Below are 21,695 nucleotides of genomic sequence, written 5' to 3' on the forward strand. Positions count from 1 at the left end.
GAATTAAAGAAAAATGATGATGAGCGTCCTCAAATCGAGAGATTTTGTGTTTTGCTGGTAGGATGTCAAACATTAACGATCTAACATGATCTTAAGGTTGAAAGACATCAACAATGATCCTTTAAAACACTTTAAAACCCTAAAATATAGTCCATCATTCTACGGTGGCCTTTTATATCGATAAAAAGGAACATTTGTGCTGGTCACTGTAAAGATTTAATTAAATAGATTTATATAAAATTTGACAACACTGTAAAATACCAGTATCTTTAGATTTGAAAGATCTTTAATTTTAGAATTTATCTACCTTACACATGAGATGATTGTTTACAGAAACCTAAAGGTAGTTGGGAGGGATGATATAAAAATATAAAGAGAACAAAATAGGGGAAAAGTAAAAGGGAAATACTTAACCTGGAGTCTTCAGTGTGTTTATATGATGAATTTGTCTTGTTTTTTTTATAGCTGGAATTTAAGTGATTTTAAAACTTTAAAGTTTTTAAAGCTTTTCTAATATCTGAATGGTTAGTATGCATTATTTAGCAGTGACAGTGAAGCAAGCTTTCTTTTTCCACATGATTGCCAATCTAAACTGCTGCCCAATATTCAGAGAAATCTTCTATTCATCAATATCCAGTGGCAGATATTACAGGACGAGCTGTGATAGTGTGGAGATGGTTGTTCTCTGCATGCCAATTCATTGGGGGGTGCGCGTTGTTCTGGGGCCGAGTCTCGTCCGTCGCTTCCTGCTTCTATAAGTCACTTCCTGTTTTTACAGAAATGGATGATGCTTGGTCCCATATAACAGAAGAGATGATCTGCATGTCATTGGTACCACTCCCCCTGCAGGATGGAGAAGGGTGGTCGGCCCTCCTGTCTTTTTGAATGGTTTTTCATTTGAACCAAGTGAGAGAGTTGAATGTGTGTCTGTTTGTGTTCTGTGAGTGTTTTTTGTGCTGTTAGGCAAATAAAAAACAAAAAAAACAAAAAAAAAATGCACGTCTTTATATAAGTCTGCATATGCAACTACTTGAATGGTGTATGTCTGGCTGTGGGCAGCTGCCCTGTGTCCACAGAGGTGAGGTAGTGCCTGACACAGTGGGGTGTGTCCGCTTTTTTGAGGTAAATGTTAGCCTTCTTGGCCTTTTCACCTGCTCTCAGTGACTCCCATACATTTTTTTTTCTTTCACTTTTTTTTTTTTTTCTCTTTTTAATTTTTTTCTAAAAAAAGGCAAGTGTGTATGTAAGCCTGGAGGGGCCACGCTTAGCTGAGTCCATGAGGAGAGGACTCTCCCTGTAGAAACCCTACAGGTTAGGGCTTTATATTGACACCGCAGTGCAGTGTGTACAGTAAAATGAGGCATTCATGTTACACTGAGGTGAGGTTGTATGTTTCCATGTAAATATGTGTGAGATGAAGAGCGAGACAGGAAGACGGGGTGTAGAAGATTTACTTCTGACCCCAGTCTGGGTATTACATCACACTTCCTCTTCCTGTCTCCGCTCCCCTATTATATGCTTCTCAAAGGGAATGCCCTCTTCCTGCCGTCTCGTTTTCCCTTTCCTTCTTTCAGAGTGGTAACTCCTCAGAGAGAGAAGCGCTTTATTGTCATTCATACAACGGTATGAAAGCTGCATAGGCAGTGAGAGGGACTGCCTGCACATGTCTGTGTGTCTGAGTCACAGGAGTAGGTCCGATGACAAAAAATAAAATAAAAAAAGAAGGTAGATATGGAGCTGCAGTCTGCCTCCTGTTTAAAGGCTGACAGTAGATTTCATTGAATCAAACTGAACTAGCCTTTTTTAGATAAATACAGCACCAGTTTCAGTGGGATGAGGAGCAGCTCCATCACAAAACAACAACAACAGCAGTAACGGCTCAGATTGAGTTGAGTAACAGGCTGCCCAGTCTGGTAGCGTTTGCTTCCATCGGCGCCGTTGCACACCAGCAAAATGTGGGGGGGAGAAAAGAAATAAAAAATAGTTTCTGCTTGCAGTGTTCGCTGATTGCCTACAAGAATGTGTAAAATAGCATCGACATTCCCCCCTTTTTTTTCTGAATGACTGTTTTAACACTTTTTTCAGAAATAATACTGTAAGGGTCCTGATCAGCTCGGAAGCTGCTTCAAATGTGAGCACTGCAAGAAGCATACAAGAAAAAAAAAAAAAAAAGGAAACAAGGAGGGGAACCCGACCCCCACAAACAACGCTGCCCTGAAGAACTGAGGTGAAAGAAACTGTGGCTCTGAGTGTGAGTGTTGTCGTGTGTTTTTTGGATGTGTCTTGGCAAATGGCAAAAACTCTTTCTGGATGAAAGATGCTGCTCAGACAGAAGGGCCCCCACACCGATTCTTAAACAGGAGAAGGTGTAGAAAAAGAGAAGGAGGAGCATTGGTTCCGTTCTCCTTATGCTGGTGTGTGTGGGTTTATTTATTTTTTTTTCGTGTTACGACCAGTTTTTCTTAAACCGCAAACTGTGAATTTGATGTTGAAGAAACGCAAATTCCCGCCAGTGAGACTCTTCCTGTGTCTCCGAGGCTTTTGCCCATCTCCCGTTTTCTGTTTCCCATAGGTAATGGCAGCGACTCCGTGTGTCACACTTCCTGGTCCTCAAACACCTCGAGAAAAAGCGGCGGGAAGAGTTCGTTGGGACACTCCACCTTCATGTGAAGGAAGCGGCTGGCGTGGCATGCCCCGATCATCCGCAGGTCAGTCACCTTCATCAGGAGCTTGGGCCAGAAGTGGGGAATGTTGTGCTTGCGGTAGTTGATGTAGTGCTCGAACGCCAGCAGGTAAGTCTCCTGACATTTCTCTATCTTGTCCACACAAGTCAGGCCCGAGCGATCTGTCAAAAAAGCAGACAAAAGCAACATTAAACAAGCTCTGAACCCCTTATTATTTCTTGGAGTTTGAACTGTCAATGATTGGTTGGTTTTCCACCTAAATAAAAAAAAATAAAAAATAGCAAGATGCAGGTTAAAACGAGAAATTACAGTCGGTAAGGGGTAATAAAAATGAAAAACTATTTTTCTGAAGCAAGTCATTCTGGCTTCTGGGAAAATTAAGTTCTGGAAATTTTTTAGTGACTCAGAATGGGAAAGCTGAGATCCATCTAGGCTGTGTTTACCTTAAGTGGTTGGACCAGAATTGTGGGGCAAAGTAGGGAATAGTGGTATGGGAAAAAAATCGATTTGGTGATATATCGAGATTTTAAGCCACCCGATATAATATCAATCTTTCAGCTTTTAAGTTTGATTTAAAAAGAAAATACTTTTTTCAATAAAAAAGTGGGGGGGAAATGCACTACTTCTGCACCACTGCTCCTGTAAATGGTGCCATGGACCTTTTGCTGTGCTTTGCCGCCATTTCTGCCACAATGGCCAACACAGACTGACTTAAACCCCAAACAACGTGGCTAACAAAACAACATAATAAATGAACTATCAATATCTTCTGACGAACATATAATGTACAGAAATTGCCGTTTTACTTTTTTTAAAATTTGATATCAGGTGGGTAGAAAATTGCAATATATTGTGATATTGCCTGGCTGTGTGTTTCCTGGACGGGGCCGCCTTTTACAGCTGCTTTCTGTAACTCTGCTTCTGTCTCCATGAACCCCAGTCGGCCTCAGCAGATGGCCGCTCACACTATGCCTGGTTCTGCTGGAGGTTTCTTCCTGTTAAAATGGAGTGTTTCCTCTCCACTGTCGCTACAAGCATGCTTAGTGTGAGGGATTGCATTCGAGTCAATAAGTCGATGGAATCAACTAGTTTTCCTTAGATAGAAAACTTTAAATCAATTTGACTGTATGATCTGGTGAGCTGTAAGGTACCTGGAGATGACATGTGTTGTGAATTGGCACTATAAAAATAAACTCAATTGAATTGAATATAAATAGAAAATATTGGCCAATAGGGAGTGGCAAAGGTGTTTTGTCTTGTGGACCCCACGAAGACTAGCTCATCCCATCTTTGTTGACAGCTAATGGGTATCTTTGTTTAAAGAATAAAAAATTAGCCCTGAGATAGAGAAGACAGTGGCCATTTTGGCGAGCCTCTCTGCTATAAAGCCAGCTACATACTCAACAAGAACTATGACATTTCTACTTGTTCTTAAGAAGTCAAGAACAAGAAAAAAATGTAGTTTGCTTGGAAGAATTTATACTCTGAGAGAAGCTCAGAAGTCCGCCCCTCTATAACACACGTCGCTGAAGAGCGGGCAAAGAAGTTGGCAAAGAGAACAAGACCACAACAGGGAGAGCAGAAAACATAGAAGCAGACAGAAATAAGAGCTCAAATGTGCTCTAGAGCCATTTGGAAAGACTACAAACATCTGACGAGTTCTGTGCAACAGGGGTGGGACAACACCATCAAGATTATTGATAGAGAAATGCTGCAAGTGAGCAGAAGTGGCATGTTAGACTATTTAAGCCATCAAAGTTAAACTGCATGACTACAGTTTCAACCAAATCCTGTCAACTCACAGCTAAGTAGTCAAGGCAAAAAGTAAGAAAAACAATCTGCCTGGACGTGTCAAGAAATAACAGCGAGAGGCTGAGGACAGTGCTAAGAGAACAAAAAGAAAAATAAATACTGTATCTTGGTTTTCCTGGAGTTCTTAGCTTTAAAGAAGGACTAAGACAAGGCCTCTGGAATGGCAGACTGGGTCAATGATATCGATCTAAGAAAGAGGCCCTATGAATGTGCTTCAGTTATTGGGGAATTTATCTTCTTCCGGCTGCAACATTCTCCATTAGAAACTAGAAAACTTTTCTTGCTACCAAAGCTAAAAGAACTAAATTATGTAATTTAAATGCAACCTTGTTTATTAGATTTTATACTGAACATCATGTTAAGCAACTGTAAATAAAATATAAAATGAAGAAACCTTTTTACTTTTAAACATACCTGAGCTCATGAGAAGCACGGCCTGTAGGAGCGCCACCTCGGTGTCATCCAGGTTAAACTGTGCCAAGCTTTTGCCCAGATCAAAGATGGCGTCAGACACTACTCCCAGCCCTCCGTTCTTCAGCTGCTCGCGCTTTACAGCTATCTCCCCGCTCAGCGTCAGCGTCTCGCTTTCCGGGTCATAGCGGATGGCCGCTCGCAGCGACATGATCTCCATGCAGCAGCCTTTCAATAAGATGATCTGGTCTTCGCAAGGCAGCTGATGATCAAACAAAAACAAATGCCTTTTATTGGTCAATGGAGACATTATCTCTGTTGTGAGGATATATACTGTATCAAAATATATAGGATCCCTGAGAAAATGCTGCATGTACTCTGACTATACAGCATAAAAACCCTTTTTCTGTTAACAACACCTTTGTTTCCACAACTGATTGATTATTTTATTAGTGATTTGCTATAATAAGGAGAAGAGCATGTGAATAAATCTAGTCCAACAGGCTAAATATGGCCTGCTACCCATTGGACCAAAGTTAACAGAGGGGTAAGGGCTGGGCCCTGGTTTTTTCATAGGGTTACAGAAGAAAAAAAAAAAGATAGGTAGAAAAATATGGGGAAAAAGTCCATTGTTAAATCTATCAACGGAGCCACAGATCAACGGGGACCCTGGAGTTGAATGTTGCAGAAACCTCAACTCTATATGGCTCAAGCTAAAAGTGCAACACTATCATTCTGAACTTGTCGTTAAATTAAAACTGTAAGGGTTTTTAAAAAATAACTGGTGCAGGGGAGCAGTTCAGTTTCTCTGCCAGTGTGTATCATCATTTCAGTTCTACAGTGGAACTGTCCCCTGTTGACACTCCTCTAAAACCATCCATGTGTCTGCCTCTGACAATATAGCTTTTAAGAGCCAAAAAATATCTATTGTGCCATAAAATATAATCATATTTTCTTCTAAGGTGAACTAATTGGCTAGAACTGCAAAATAAAAGGGAGTAAGGTTATAGTACCACAGTAATCCTGTGGTATTATCCTATTGATACTGACACTATCAACAAATTACATTATTTCTGAAACATTAGAGATATTTGTTGCATTTGGAACTTTATTTAAATCAATTTAAAAGAAAATTAAAAAGTTTTTAACGGCCGTGTTCTGCTTCTGCTAGTGGTGTGTTGTCGTCAGCATGCAGCTTCTGCTAACCATGCCCACTTGGAGCTGACCAGAAGGGGTAGAAAGCTAGCCTCGTGGGACCATCCTGATCTCGGGAGCTTTCAAGATTTCACTCGCTAATCAGTCTGGAGACTCTCCGTTGAAGAAAATTTGGAGCCGTTCACCAAACGAACGTCCAATCAGCGTTGGCTTTGAGGCGGGTTGAGGTGTGACGCAACGAGAAGCGCGACAGTTCAGTCTAAAGAACATGGCAGCTTCAGCCGATGAAACTAGCGTTAGCGTGGCTATCGAGCAAGTTTTATCAGAATTACAGAGTATTTCTTCACTGAAAGAAGAGCAAAACACTGCTCTGGAGGCTTTTCTCAGAGGAAAAGATGTTTTTGCTCTTCTCCCGACTGGTTTCGGCAAGAGTTTGATCTATCAATTGGCTCCTCTTCATCGTCGCTCTGTTAGTACGTCATATGCTTCGTTGATCTGATTGGTTTATTTGGCCCGTCTATCACCAACATAGGCCAATCAGCTAACCAGTATTTTCGCCCCTTCCCAAAATTACTTCAACGGAAGGTTTCCAGATAGATATGCGGAGTCAGGTTAGTAGAAAGCTGCACAGAACACAAATGCTACAGATGTTGTAACGGCCGGGAAGCTAATTTTCCATGCAGATTGTCCGTGCGTCAAACATCATGAGTCCTTTAAGACGACAGTTGCTGTACTGCGGACTCCATTCCTGTCCGGGTTTTGGTTTGCTGGTTTGGTTTAGTCTAATTTGATTGATTCAACCTCTTCTTTTTGACAAGTTTGATTTTTTTCCACTTTCCCCTTAAACTGCTTATTTTAAGCTTTATTTGACAAACATTTAATTACTCAAGTGCTTATCCTTGTTTTTTTGTCACAACCATAGAGCCAGGGTTTAAAAATCTGCAATGGTACCTTCCAGTCTGTAGAATGACAATGACCCTGCAGGACATCTTTAGCCTCAAGAAATCATTTTTTCACTTTACTCATCAACTCAACTCAACTCAAACTTTATTTATAAAGCACATTTAACACAACCGGGGTTGACCAAAGTGCTGTACAGGAATCACAGTTAAGGAACATAAGATAAAAGCTGAAGGCTAAAATACATAAACACATAAAAATAGAATAAGATCAATGTTTCAATTAAAATACATTTTAGAATAAAATAAAATAAAAAATAAAATTTTGCCAAATTTCCACTTAGACATGATTAAAAGCCAGGGAGAAGAAATGTGATTTTAAAGAGGATTTAAAAACCTCAAAGGAGCCTGCTGATCTACAGTAATATGCCAAGGCAAGTTATTCCAGAGTCTCGCTGCTGCTGCCATAAAGGCACGATCACCTTTGGTTTTAAGTCTGGTTTTAGGCATCGTGAGTAGCAGCTGATTAGAGGATCTCAGTGTTCTGGCCGGGGTATGAATTTGGAGAAGCTCAGTCAAATACTGGGGGGCTAGACCATTAAGAGCTTTAAAAACAAAAAATACAATTTTAAAATCTATCCTAAAAACAACCGGGAGCCAGTGCAGTGAGGCTAGAACAGGTGATATGTGGTCACGTTTACGTGTGCCAGTAAGGAGACAGGCAGCTGCATTTTGTACCGACTGCAGACAGTGTAAAAGTGAGTGGTTCAAGCCAGCATATATCATCACTACAAGCTTCCTCGCCTTTAAAATCCTAACAAGAAAAAATAAAGAGTTGCTATTTGACACTATGAGTTCTAATGTTAGAGGTTCATAGGTCCTGACAAACTGTTGAAATAAGTCTAGCAGGAAAAAAGCACATGGGTGTGTTGCCTGTAGCTTAGCAACAACTGAGTAAAACGTGAATAACAATTAGACAATAACCCAGAGTTCACCCGACCAAGTCCCGTCTATACTGTCATCTGTCACAAATTGTGCCATGTGACAATCCACAATGGACGCATGAAGAATCTGTTCACTAATCTACAGCAGAGGCAGATGGGTTGTCACCCGCAGGATCATGAATACATGCATTCAACCAAACTTGTATCTGTTTCCGCTGCATGGACAGATAATTCAAAAACCACGATTTAAATGGATACAAGGAGCCCTAAGCCGAATCTCATTTCATTGGGTGTTCTGAATTAATCTCACCTCGATGCAACTCTTCCCTCCCCGTGTCACAACTGGCAGCTGAACAGTTTAATTGACATTCGCTGTCTTGCTCTGTCTTGTACATTTGTAATCAGGGCTCGTCATCGAAGCGTAAACGAAATGCTTACAATGCGTTTACTGCTACATCAATTTAAAGGAGAAGCAGCTAATTAGCTTTTAGTGGCTTAATGACTGTTGGCTTTGTTTCTGTGCATTTTCTATCGGGGATTCAGTTAGGCAGCATAACGAAACCCCATCTTAGCTAAACTGTATTTGTACATTTTTAAGTTTTATCATTAAGTTTTATTATTAGATTAAAAAACACAAAATAAAATGAAAAAAACAGTTATACTAACGAAAAAAACAGCACCCAAATCTCCTGGATATGTCTCCAAATATTAAAATCTCTGGATTATAAAGACGACTCTTCATTTGGGATTAATTTAGCTACAAATTCCAACTCAAGATGCTTTGAATGCATCTGTTGCATTAGACAAAAAGCCTTGGATGATTCTCCAAAAACACCATCGTCACTTAATTATTAGACTGCTTTTGAGAAAGATGATGGATGAAGAGTATTTTTGAAGGTTTCAATTCTGTTAATAATTTGCCTTCAAGTAAACTGAGTCTAAAATGAAAATGTTGCACCTTTGCGTTCACAGGCTTCATGTGTAAATAAGTCACAGTATAAATAAAGCTGTTTGGTTAAGGCTTTAGAGGTTTGTTAGAGAACACTGGAGAACAAACAGACTAAAGAGTAGGTGTTCAGCAGCAAGGTCATAAATTAAGGTTTGGTGAAACTTAAATCAGAGTTAGGCTATAAAACTTTGAACATTTGTCATCTCATCATCTGAAAGTGGAAAACATATCTACAAATATACCAAAACATGGATAAATTGTCTGGCTTGGTAAGGAGGTTATGAATTAGAAGAACAGGGGAAAGGCTCTTAAATTGGATTAGCTGCAGATCTCCACAGCTCAGTTACCATAATCTGTCAGCAGGAGACCTTTTAGTTGGGAAAAGAATCTGGTTGCAGCTTATATTATGGTTTGGAATGGCTTTCTTATGCTGCGTTCACACATCATCAAAAGAGCATCCAACTCCTAAACTTGGATGCTTGTGTAATTTGAGGTCAGACGCTTTGAATGCTCGGAACTCCGGCTGTCGAGCTGCTCTGTTGTTTCGTTGCATCTAAAGAGCAGCTTGGCTTTATTTGCTTTGATGAATTGGGGGGAAAAAAAGGTTTTAAAGGTTATTTTCTCAACAAATCCACCTCAAAATGTCATCTGTGTAGTAATTTTATCAGGATATGTTCCTAATTAAATAATTAGTTCTGTTTGGGGCAGGAGGCCCCTACAGCAGACCGGCGGGTGACAGCGCTGGACTTCCCCAGTGAAAGCTCTCTGAAGCCCAATGCTGTTGGGGATTTCATGCTACCATTTATAGCAGCTGAAAGTGAATATAAAGTCTTTTTTATATTTGTGGTAAAAACTGTAAGTACCAGAACTGTAGGTACTAAATATTTTGGTAATTATATTAATAAATGCCAAAAATATTTGGTACTCATTGGTATATATATATACCTATTATTTTTTTAGCTGGCAGGTTTTAACATTTTTAGTTAATATATATCCTTTATAAACTGTTTCACCACAGTTCAATAAGAAAATGTTTTAGTGGTGCAATAATGATCAGAATTCATTCTCTGTTCCTTGTTTATAGAAAAATAAATTATCCTGCCTTTTTAAATCCTGTGTTTAACACCTTTTATAAATATAAATTTTTCATATACTGACAGCTCTGCAGAAGGGATCACAGCTAGCATGTAGTGTCTCCCAGAAAACTCTAGTTTGTGGTTTTCTGATTGGTTGAACTTCTACGGCAAGGTGCAAAAGTTAAGATTTCCGAACTCCGGTGTTGGATTATATGATGCCACAACGCTCGGAGGGCCTCTTGATGCTGCTGGACGATGCATGTAAATCAGATGCTCTCTACTGCCCAAAATGCAGTAACAGGGAAGCAGTAGATCAGCTTAGATTAATGTAAAAGGAGAAAAACCCTATAGGAGGCTGCAGAAGATGAGATGTAGACAGATGTTGACCTTCTAGCAGGGCAGAGGCTTTAAGCATACACAAAAACTGTAGATGGTGTTAGGTTTATTCAATGATGATTATAAAATTAATGTGTGTTTATGAAACATTTGTGCGAGGGGATGCTCCACTCCTGTTTCATGATCCAGTCAGGAGACCATCCTGCCTTGTCATTCTGATGGAGCATTCTGTCTTCATGAACTGATCAATTGTTCTGTCAGAACAATACTCTGTTTGTAACCATGTGTCATGTTATGTTAATAAAATGCTCTGCGGAGGAGGTCCAGTGGGAGACAGTGTGTTTGAGTCTGGGGTTCAACTGTCTCTCCTTTCTGCAGAAATTGAATCCATAATTGTGTATTTCAGTTCTTCTTTTGCAAAAACCTACATTTTATGAACCCGACAGATGGAAACAAATTCAAGTGACTCTGTGGCAAGAACTGAAAAAGACCATTTTGTCATATGTGACTGAACTTAAGGTGTTTTATAAATGAAAATGAGTGTTAAGCCTGTAAAGAAACAGACAAAAAACTTGCAGGAATAATTGCTGCTAAGGGTTCATTTGAAAAAAAAAACAAAAAACAAAAAAATGAAAACACATCCTTTTCCTTTCACTTTCCATTCATATACCAGGTTGAGGAGTATGGATGAATTATCAAGGCTTTCTACTGCTCAGCTTAGTCATTACTTCAATCTTCGTGTTCTCTGAAAATACATGAAATTATCGTCCAGACAAACTGTACAACTAAACCTAAGTAATTTACACAAACAAACACAGTCGGACAGAAACGTAGCAGCATCCATCACTCTCTGAACCGGTTCTCTGCTGCCAAACAATCTACCTTCACTCACCTCAGAGAACATGGGCAGTTTTTTGGCAAAATCAACCACGCGAGTGATGGCAGGGGTGATGATCTTGGTGAACTCGCTGAAGGCTTCAAGATCCACTTTGTCACCGTCTGACGTTGGGGCAACCGGAGACTGGCCAATTTTCTCTGGCTGCATCAGGTGAAAAAAAACAGCGATTAGGAAATGGTGTAAAAAAAAAAAAAAAAATCCGTCAGAAATCCGTCCAGCTTTAGAATATCTATTAAAACCTCCCTTAGAATGACCAAAACCCTCAAACATAAGCTCTAAAAACCTATTGCAGAGTTCTTTTTTAATTTTTGCATTCTTAAGTGAACTATTTTTATAAAGCCTCAAAATCTAAATCTAGATAAGTCATTTTTTCTTAAAATAAGTGCATTTGTTCTTGAATTGAGGAGGTAAAAGAGACATTTTGCCAATGGAACAAGACAATTTACACTTAAAATAAGAAAACACAATTGGGTTGTCTTATTTCAAGTGCATATTATCTAATTATCTTATTTTAAGACTAAAATTACTCATTCCAGTGGCAAACTATCTCATTTACCTGCTCAAATTAAGGGTGAATACACTTAATTTAAGAAATTTTTACTTATTTCTAGTAGGGTTGTCAAAAGTATCGATATTCAAAAAAGTATCGATACTGAAACGTTGTATCCGGATACAATACTCGTTTTTAAAAGTATCGATACAGTGCTACCACCAGTGGCAGCTAAGCAGTCATTCATCTAGAGGAAAATGCACTTTCTGAATAATTCTACGCACTTTTCAGTTTCAGACTTTTTTCTGTAACAGCTGCAGCTGCTGAGAATTATTTTTGTTTCTTAACCGGTTTGGCTAGCGTCATTGCTATGTGTGCAAAGCATAGCCAAGGAACACTTACTTTTAATTTATCAAGCTTGCTTAATATTGTGCACAGCATACAACCTTTATTGTATTTATTGTATTTTAATTATTAATGAAAATATTTCTGTAGAATTTTGGAGTCTGTTTTTATCCTTGTGGTATCGAATGTGGTATCGAGTATCGGATATTTTGCTTAGTATCGGTATCGAGTTGAAAAGTTTAGTATCGTGACAACCCTAATTTCTAGATCGTTTTTGCACTGATCTTTTGGTTGGAGATCTAGAGATAATAAAACATAGTTTGTAGTAAAGACTGTCACACAGAATCCCATCCAGTTTGAAACAGGATGACTAAGAAAGTACCGTGATTATCAATAGAGGCTGAGAAGTTTCAGATTTTAATTGAAAACTTTAATAAAAACACTGAATTATTTGTCATTTCCATTGAGCACTATTTTAGTCGCATAAAATAACGATGAAATGCATTGAAGTTTTTGGGTCTAATGTGAGGATTGTGGATATTAAAACGTTCACATTTAGATATCTCAGCAAATGAAATGTGATAATGAAAAATACGGTTTCATACCTCTAGTTAATAAAGTATGTGCAAAGCTAAAGTTATTTTTTTTGCAGTTGAGCTTCAGCCAAGGTTAAGATAAGCATAAGAATAATCGCCTTCAACTGCAAGCCATCAATCATAAAACTTGGACCAAAAACTGCCATAAGATCGTTCATGTAAAGGTTAAAATATTGCAATAATAACTTTGATAGATGCAACTCTAGATTAAAAAAACAAGCATAGCATTTGTAGGTAGTCAGGGTAGTTTGTATATATATAAAAAATAAAAAATAAAAGCTTTTGAGGAGAAGTAGGAGAATCATCTGAGGGTTTTACACACTTAATTTGATACACTTATTCCACAGATATTGTATTTAACACTTTATGTTGGAATGGCTTTTGTTTGCATTGAGTTCATCTATGGCAAAATGTGATTAGAAAAGTCTAGAGAACTTAAGAAAACAACAAAATCTAGGGAAAAGTTCTTAAAGTGAACTCAGCAGATTATCTAGATTAATGCAGAGTCTAATTCTGGAAATTGATGAGGATAAATTAGGTTATCGAATCAGCCTAATTTTCTAAAATGACCTGAACATCGATAAATGTAGCAAGAGTCATGGAAGAATGTCTCTGAAAACATTGTAGCTCTGTGCTCTGCTTGACCTTTTGAATAAAAACAAATCAGTTTTGGTTGATCTAAGAGCTGGATTAGTCTAATTGACTGATTATAAGGGCTTATTGCTGGCTCCTTTTTTTTTCCTTTAATGTGTGAAACCTGAGTTTTCAACAACAAAGGGTAGCTGGCTCCAGAGTCATGGATTAATTGTGTAAAAGTTTGACACTTTTCCACACTTCTTTGTAATGTGGACTATATTTACAATCATCATCTGAGTGAGGAAAGACAGAAGAAAGAACACATGGATGAAAATATGAAGAAACAAAAGAAGGAAAAAGGACAAAGGTGGAACAAAATAAACTGAGGAAAGAAAAACAGATAAAATGAAGGAAGTCAGACAGGAAAAAAAATGAGGGAAAGAAATTAGAAGAAAGAAAGCATGATAAGAGAAAGAACACCAAGAATGTAAGAAAGTAAATGCACAGATGAAATAAAAAGAAAAAGGGTGAAAACAAGGAAAGAATGAATGAAAGAACAAGGATAAAAAAGGAAGGGCAGGAGACGGGTGAGGAAGAACAAGAAAAGATAGTGAAAAAGAATAAAAATAATGGACATAAAGATGGACAGGAAGGCAGGTAAGAAAGAAAAAATAAAAAAAGTCAAAAAAAAAATAAAAAAGTAAGAAAGCAAAAATAAAAAAAGGAAAAATAAAACATCGAAGAACAAAAAGAGAAGATAGAAAAAAGAGGAGAGGAGAAGAGAGGGAGGGAAGGAAGGATATTTCCCAGCTCACCAACAGGTGGCATGATTTAATGCAGCTTAAGACAATAAATTAAAATTTCCATTCCATTAAAAGAGGCACTGATCAAATGTAAGCAGTGTGGGAGAAAAAACAATGTGCAAAAAAACACATTGATATGGAAATTCAGAGCATTAATGGTGCGAATATGCAGTATTTTCGGTTTGGTGTTATAAGTTTGATGCAGACTCTAAATGATTTAGAGTATTTCCCAACAGTTCAGCAGTCTGATGGCGGTGGGGAAGAAACTGTTGCAGAATCTACTGGACCTGCATTGAATTCTTTGAAACCTCTTCCCAGAGGGCAGCAGGGGGAACAGACCATGGTGATGGTGTGAGAGGTCACGCAGCGCTGGCATAAAACTCTTTCTTCCAGTCTGAGGCGCTGCAGCCTCCACTTCACACAGTGAGACAGCTGGTCAGAACGCTCTCTATGGTGCTTCTGTAGAAGGTGGTGAGGATGGGTGGGAGCAGGAGGGCTCTCTTATCCTCCGCAGGATGTAAAATACACATTGTGACCAGTGAGGTGGTGTTTACACTCCAGGTGAGGTTTTCTGTGATGTGCACCCCCATATAGACCTATAGACCACCTCTATATCTGATGGTGTCAGTTCACCAATCATGGTGTGATTGGTGAACCAGGGGGCGCAGTTGTGTGTCAGGACATAGACTTGAGGGGAGCCTATGCTTAGGTTGAAGACATCAGAGGTGTTCTGTCCAACTCAGACTGTGAGGAAGTCTAGCAGCCAATTGTAGAGGGGTGTATTGAAGCCCGGCTGTTCCAGTTTGCCTATCAGATGCAGTGGGATGATGCTGTCAAAGCTGAGCAGTGTATCAGACATCGTTGAAGTAATTTTTCTGAGTGAAACTTTGTTTTCTAGAGAATTACAGACTGGAAGATATTGAAGGATCTCAGGGCGACATTAACGGTGAGTTTCCTTTTACTCTGCGAATCAGAAGGTAATCCCAGAGTCATGTGTAGATAAGAAAGACAAACCTTTAGCGTTCAAGGCAAACAACTAAACAAACAAAGGATGTTGAAGAGTAAATTATACCAGGGCTTACTTATCATACAGTAAGCCCTGTATACTTACTCTATACTAGTAGAAAACAGTAAAAACTCTGGCTTTATACCTCATATATAGTCATAAATTTTTTTGGATTCGTGTTTCCTGATTATGTGGATGTTTTTTTTTTTTTAAGATAACGTATACTGATGTATCAGTTAGAGCCAAATAAAAAAAAAAATGTAAAATTTATTCAACATATCTGGCATAAGGGTAATTTTTTTTCTTGGAACTTGGAGCTGGAATTAAAAAGTGTTTTTTATTATTGAACCTGAGTTGAAGTAGAACCAGATGTCTGCTGGTTTTTTAATCGGATCTTCTGCTCGATGCACAGATTAAACAGATTCTGATGAAAACACTTCACTATTTGGAAAATGCTTCCTTGACCATCAGTTTTAAATTTATAAGTTTAAAACCAATGAAAAGCAGGAGATTTATGTCTGCTGAAGGTTTATGGGGAGGATTCATATTTCACTTTGGTCAGATGGTGTGTACAAACACCAAAACCTTTAACTAAAAAACTATTTTGAGATCTTCAATTATATAAATGTTCATTATTTCATAAAAAAAAAAGAGGATGTTTTAGTAGGATGTTAAATCTACTGTAAAAAGAATAGCTTCTAAATCTCAACTGCAAAGCTTACATCCACATTGATGCTGTTGGCGGGGTGAAACACCAACGTGAAAATTTATTGAATTCCTAATTTTATAAAAATGTTATTTCAAAATTCTTGAAAAAAGCTAACTTTGGCAACTTGGCATATATAGAGCAAAAGGCCTTCTGAAAAACTCTGCTTTTGTTGTACCTGGGGAGCTGTGCTGTTTCTGGGCTCTTAACCAAATGTAATTGTGTTAATGGTTTAGAAGATTAATGTATCCTGCTTCCCCATGAATCTCAGCATATGTCATTGCTCTGCTTTCTGTAAACTCTCTCCTTATCTCTACTGAAGCAAATCCTGGGTTATGATCAGTCATGTCCAAGCTGGCAGGTGGGACGTCTAAAACGCAGATATTTCTCCTGCTTTCTATATCAACCATCCACCCCAGAAGTACCCCTCAAGATATATTTTGCTAGGATTTTATGTGTTACACTGATGCAAATTACATCATAATTATCCATAGAAACTATCTAAATATTATATTCCAGTGGTGTTTCATTTTATATCAACTTACTTGATTCTGCATTAATTTATTTGGTTGAAATACACCTCGTTGAAGGTGTCGGAGTCAAGGGGACTGAACCTTAATTCACTGCAGACTTTCAGAATTTAATTGGTGCATCTCTGACGCTAAAAGACAGAAGGTTTGGGAACATTTCAACAGCTCAGGATTCTTTAGAGCTGCTCTCAGTAAAGTAGCTCCTAATTTCCATCATGCCTCAGAGAATGTTCACTTCCACAGGTGTTAGAAAACGCACAGAGAATTCAAGCAGTCTGGAGGCAGAATTGGGGAATTCATGCAGGACCTATGGAGTCATACTTGACACGTTAAAAGCAAATGGATTATGTGCCGTGTGAATTCATAGTGCAAAATGTGAGTTAGCAACGGCAGCAGGGCTGGTTTGATTTGTCATTACCTCCCGACACGGAAAGTTTCCTTCTCGTATCTAAATCTCCTTTAGATGAGGAGTGTGCACCCAGGTTTAAGCGTTTTTCCTCTCCACTGTCGCTGCAAGCATGCTTAGTGTGAGGGATTGTATTTGAGTCAATGAGTCGATGCAATCAACTGGTTTTCCTTAGAAATTCTTGTATCAATTTGACTGGATGATCTGGTTGAACTGTAAAGTGCCTTGAGATGACATGTTGTGAATTGGGACTATATAAATAAACTGAATTGAATTTAATTTATATTTACAAACAACTGCATAAATTGCATTCTGCATTGGTTTTGCTATTAAACAGTGTAAACAATCACAAAATGGATTCATGATTGTCTCATGTTTATACTTTAGCTCGTTTTATCAATGTAACATTGAAAAAATGTCGTCAGTTAAACAGATGGAAGAAATTTTGATAAATATTAAGTCATTAATTAACAAGTCCTTAGCATGAAAACTCTACTCCTGCAGCATTCAGACTGATCCTGTAAGGTTTCCCTACTCTAAGAGCCAGACTAAAGAGCACATAGCAGGAACTGATCTTTAAAGCGGACCAAATATATATATATATATTAATGAAATACATTTTTTTTATTTTTGCAAGTCCTTACCAGGAATTTGCGCTTCTGTTTCCACTGTGCGCCCTGAGCGTTGGTGTGCCGATGGGCCTCCGTCACCAGCCGGATCAGGTCCCATTCGTCCACAGTGGGCTCTGGACGGCTCTGCAAGGATTTCACCATCTCCTCCTTTTTGCGTTTCTCCCTGTTCTCCTCAATAAGGCGCCGTTTAGCCACCCGCTTTGAGTCGTCCAGCACCACTGGGTACAGAAAAATGTAAAAATGTTTCATATAATCATTATCCAAGTAACTTGTTATTTAAAACTAAATATTTCAACAGGAAGCATGTTTTATTCACCATAACTTGTGAATTAGACCATTTATAACCAAAGCCATGGTAAAGCATTCTACCCTTTATTTATTGCTCAAAATCCAATTGAAAACATTTAAGTTTTTGTTTGTTGTGTGGAAAGATGAAAGCTCAGCACTTACAATCCATGGCCATTCCCACCGAGATGCACTTCTTAAAGCGGCACAGCTGGCACTGGTTGCGGGTGATCTTGTCGATGATGCAGCAGCCATCGTATTTGCAGGAGTAAGTGGGGTGGAGGTTCTTTTGAATGGTCCTACGAAAGAAACCCTGCAGGCATCGGGATAAAAGCGCAAAAAAACACAAGAGAGAGAGATGAATGAATGCTTCAGGCAGAGTGACAGTCTGTGACACGGAAGGGGTCGCCTGGTGGGAAACGGAGCAGTTAGAAATGAAAGTGATGGAGGAATAAAAAAAAAAGACGAGGTAACACGATCCTGTCAGTCTGCAGCTGCAGTGAAGAGCAACAATCCGTCCTCCTGCAGCTTTTTGGTGAAACGCTAAACCACCGTTTGGTGCAAAGACCTTAAATCCTTTTTTTTTTTTCATTCAGCTTCGGATATTGAATGACTTTCCTATGATCGTTAACATGATGCATATCAGCCATTATTTCCGGCTTTCTAAAGGTTTCTTAAGGTTTAGTTTAATTGATTTCTTCTCATTATAAACGACATCAGAAATTCACCCCAAGACAGAATAATAAATACACTATTTAAATGTTTAAAGCACCTTATAATTACTGCATTTTTCCACCGAGAAAAGCCTGATCCAATGACATGAAACTAAAGGAATAAGATATCTGCTGCTGCAGCAGGCGGCTATGGTTGCGTATGCATACCTTGCAGCCTTCACAGGTAATGCAGCGGTAGTGGTAACCTGTGGCTTTGTCGCCACACACCACACATGGCTCATCCTTTTCGAGGTAGCTGGGAATGTACCCTGAAATCAGAACAAACACAAGCATGAGGATATGGAGAAAATCTTTTTATGGCAACAGGCATGCAGTCCAGAAGCATGTCCTTTATTGCAGCCTGCATATCACTGCAGGGAAATGGTTGATTAAACTGGGAGCAGCATTTTCATCAAGGGTCTCATCTTTTTGGGCTTATTATTCAAACCCTTTCATTCCTTTATTTCAATATTAAATAATAATGAAAAGATTCATATAAATTTAGTTCTGCAGTGGGCATGCCTGGAATGTAGAGGCTTCAAAAAGCAGAATCAGGGAAGACGGAGGGAAGGAAAAAATGAAGCCAGAGAAATAGGATGGAATAGAGATAGAGACACAAAGGAAGGGGAGGAAGGATTAAAGGACGGGCAACAGAAAACATGGAAGTTTAGAGAGGAAGGACACAAAGCAGAGACAGAGGAACTGCAACATGGAAGAAAAGGAAGGAAAAAAAAAAGATTGAGACTCAGATTTTTTAGCTTCGTGTCCAACAGTGGTTTAACTTCACTCTAAAGGCCATAAGCATCGTTAGAAAAGAGTCCTTTGCATCGTTTTGCTCTTTATAGTGCCTTTGCATATGGTTAACATAAATCACCTGCTCCGGCCTCATTATTTGGATTTGGTGTAAATGCACCATAAAAAAGGGAGGTAGGATAAGGAAAGGAAGGGAGGCTGGTAGAAAAGGAGAAAAAACAGAAGAAAATGGACAAGAAAAAATGAAAATTGAGTCAGAATCACACACAGCAAAGAAGAACAGACAAGTGTGACACCAGGATGGAAAGACAGAAAGAAGAGAGGACACAAAAAAGATATGAGGGCAGCATGGAGGGACAGAAAGAAGGAAGGAATGTCAAAACATTCAGAGAAAAGAATGCAGGAAATAAAGTGTAGAAACATAAATATTTTCCATACTCATTAACATTAAAGGAATAGTACACCCAAAACATGATTAGCCTTCATTTTCTACTCTCCCCCATGCTGAACAACACTCTGGAGTACTTTTTTGATATCTCAAATGCATCTGGAGATCTGGGAGGCTTCTTGCTGTCTGCTGACATTCAAATAATGGAGGTCTATGGTGCCCGAGACAGAAAGGTCCATAAAAGTCCACAAAAAACGTGTCAATATTCCTCCATACTGCTCGTCCAATGTATTCCAAGTGTCCTGAATGGGTAGCGTCCATAATTTACTCGAAACGAAGTCATTTAGAATGTTTTTAGAGCATAAACAGTAGTGTATAGGATTTCCTAAAAGCGCGTTCACGAGTCTACGGAAACCACGGCAGACCAAACCAGATGAAAGTGCGCATTCAGCGTCTGCTCTGCCGATAATGCAAGCGTAGAAGAAGAAATGTGCTGTTTACCTGTACAAAGAAAGAAACAACGAAAGAAAAATGTCTGAGGACTTCAGTCTTGAGGAAGAGCATGAGTTCTTTGCCGAGCTGAATGCGCACTTTCGTCTGGTTTGGTCTGCAGCGGTTTCCGTAGACTCGTGAACGCGCTTTCAGGAAATCCTATACACTACTGTTTATGCTCTAAAAACATTCTAAATAATTTGTTTCGAGTAAATTATGGACGCTACCCACTCAGGACACTTGGAATACATTGGACGAGCAGTATGGAGGAATATTGACACGTTTTTTGTGGACTTTTATGGACCTTTCTGCCTCGGGCACCATAGACCTCCATTATTTGAATGTCAGCAGACAGCAAGAAGCCTCCCAGATCTCCAGATGCATTTGAGATATCAAAAAAGTACTCCAGATTGTTGTTCAGCATGGGGGTGAGTAGAAAATGAAGGCTAATCATGTTTTTGGTGTACTATTCCTTTAAAACACATAAAATCCTACTTCCTCCATTAAGGAACCCAAATTACTATGATTTTAAATCTAATTCTAATTTAGCTTCCAGTACTTTAAATAAGTACTTTCAAAATCTCTCTAATGAGTTTAATCTGATGTGAGCTACATGGAACAAGTTTCACTTATTTTTAGAGCATAGAATACGGCTTTGTTTAGGAACAGAACGGCTTGTTCTCCTCTTATACCGCCTCTTAGACCTGGGAGAGTTTCAAAGTTTGCCCAGAGACACAGGAAACAGCAGATTTTCAGACATTTCATGTGCCGTATACGTGGCTGAACAGCAGGGAGGGGAGGAGATGGTCCACTGCAAGTTGCAAATAAATTCAGCGTGGGTGTCCGGGGGAACAAACATACACAAACTGGGCAACAGAGGCATCAATTTTCAGCTCATGTACTGCAACTGCTTAGACAGTTTTTCAGTTTTACGTTTCTTTTTTGGTGCATACTACACAGCATTGAGCGACAGACTTCTTTTACAGTACGATAACTCCAAACATGGGGCAGGGGGGGGGTTACAGTGCTGCAGCAGACCGTTGGGCCCCTGCAGAGTCTCAGATTACATCCAGACAGAAAAAGTGGAGAACCTAAATCCACTAATAAAAACCTGAGATTCTTGCATCATCTAAGATTTCTTGCATACCTGACAAACTACAACTGCAGCTAGGAGGATGAGTGAGGTTATACCGGGTCAGAAAGTGACCCAGTTCTTTAAATTATTTAAACAGATTATCCAAAAAGAGCCTCTATGTCTTATCCTCGGTGGATACAGGATGAACCCAGCTGTGTTTGAGTTCGCATCGGGGCGTGGGGAGAGCTGTGACTGGCAGTGTCAGTTGGGCTCTGCTTTTTGGCTTGGATACAGAATTTAGACGAGGAAGAGGAGGAAAAGGATGAGAAGGAGGAGCGGTGGAAGAAGAGGATGGTGGGAAAGAGAGGCAAGAGCCAAGGAGGCACAAGCCACATTTTGGCCAAATCGATTTGCACAACTATGGTTACAGTAACTCCAAGCTGGCGAAGGATTGGAATAGTTCAGATTTGCTGGAAAAAAAACACAGAACTGAAAAGGAAAAGTGCTTAAGGAAATAAAAAATCTAAGAACAACATGAGAGAAATTTCACTTCTGCAGCCTTGGAGGGCCAAGCAGCAGAACCAGCCCCATTCCAGTGCTAATCTCATTGGGAAGCCAAGCCCAAAATCAATACTGCTGCAGTTCTCTGGATCGGTGCAGAACAGGAAACTCAGCGAGACCCAAAGGGGTCCCTGCAGAAGCGGCAAAGCCCAGATAAATATTCCGTCTTCGCAA

The 21,695-nt window shown here is 39.2% G+C and overlaps 1 protein-coding gene across 1 annotated transcript; it reads right to left on the minus strand.

Annotated features, from left to right (window-relative positions):
* Positions 1-461: 461 nt before the first annotated feature.
* On the minus strand, positions 462-18,571 carry LOC107093062 (thyroid hormone receptor alpha-B). The gene is made up of 6 exons (XM_015387885.1): positions 18,421-18,571; positions 17,705-17,852; positions 17,267-17,472; positions 11,159-11,305; positions 4,911-5,169; positions 462-2,845 (listed from the first exon to the last, which is right to left on the minus strand). The coding sequence occupies exons 1-6, from the start codon at positions 18,544-18,546 to the stop codon at positions 2,595-2,597; spliced, it is 1,137 nt and encodes a 378-aa protein (XP_015243371.1). The 5' UTR covers positions 18,547-18,571; the 3' UTR covers positions 462-2,594.
* Positions 18,572-21,695: the final 3,124 nt, after the last annotated feature.

This window comes from Cyprinodon variegatus, unplaced genomic scaffold (assembly GCF_000732505.1).
Source record: "Cyprinodon variegatus isolate N-32 unplaced genomic scaffold, C_variegatus-1.0 Scaffold18, whole genome shotgun sequence".
Taxonomy (NCBI): domain Eukaryota; kingdom Metazoa; phylum Chordata; class Actinopteri; order Cyprinodontiformes; family Cyprinodontidae; genus Cyprinodon; species Cyprinodon variegatus.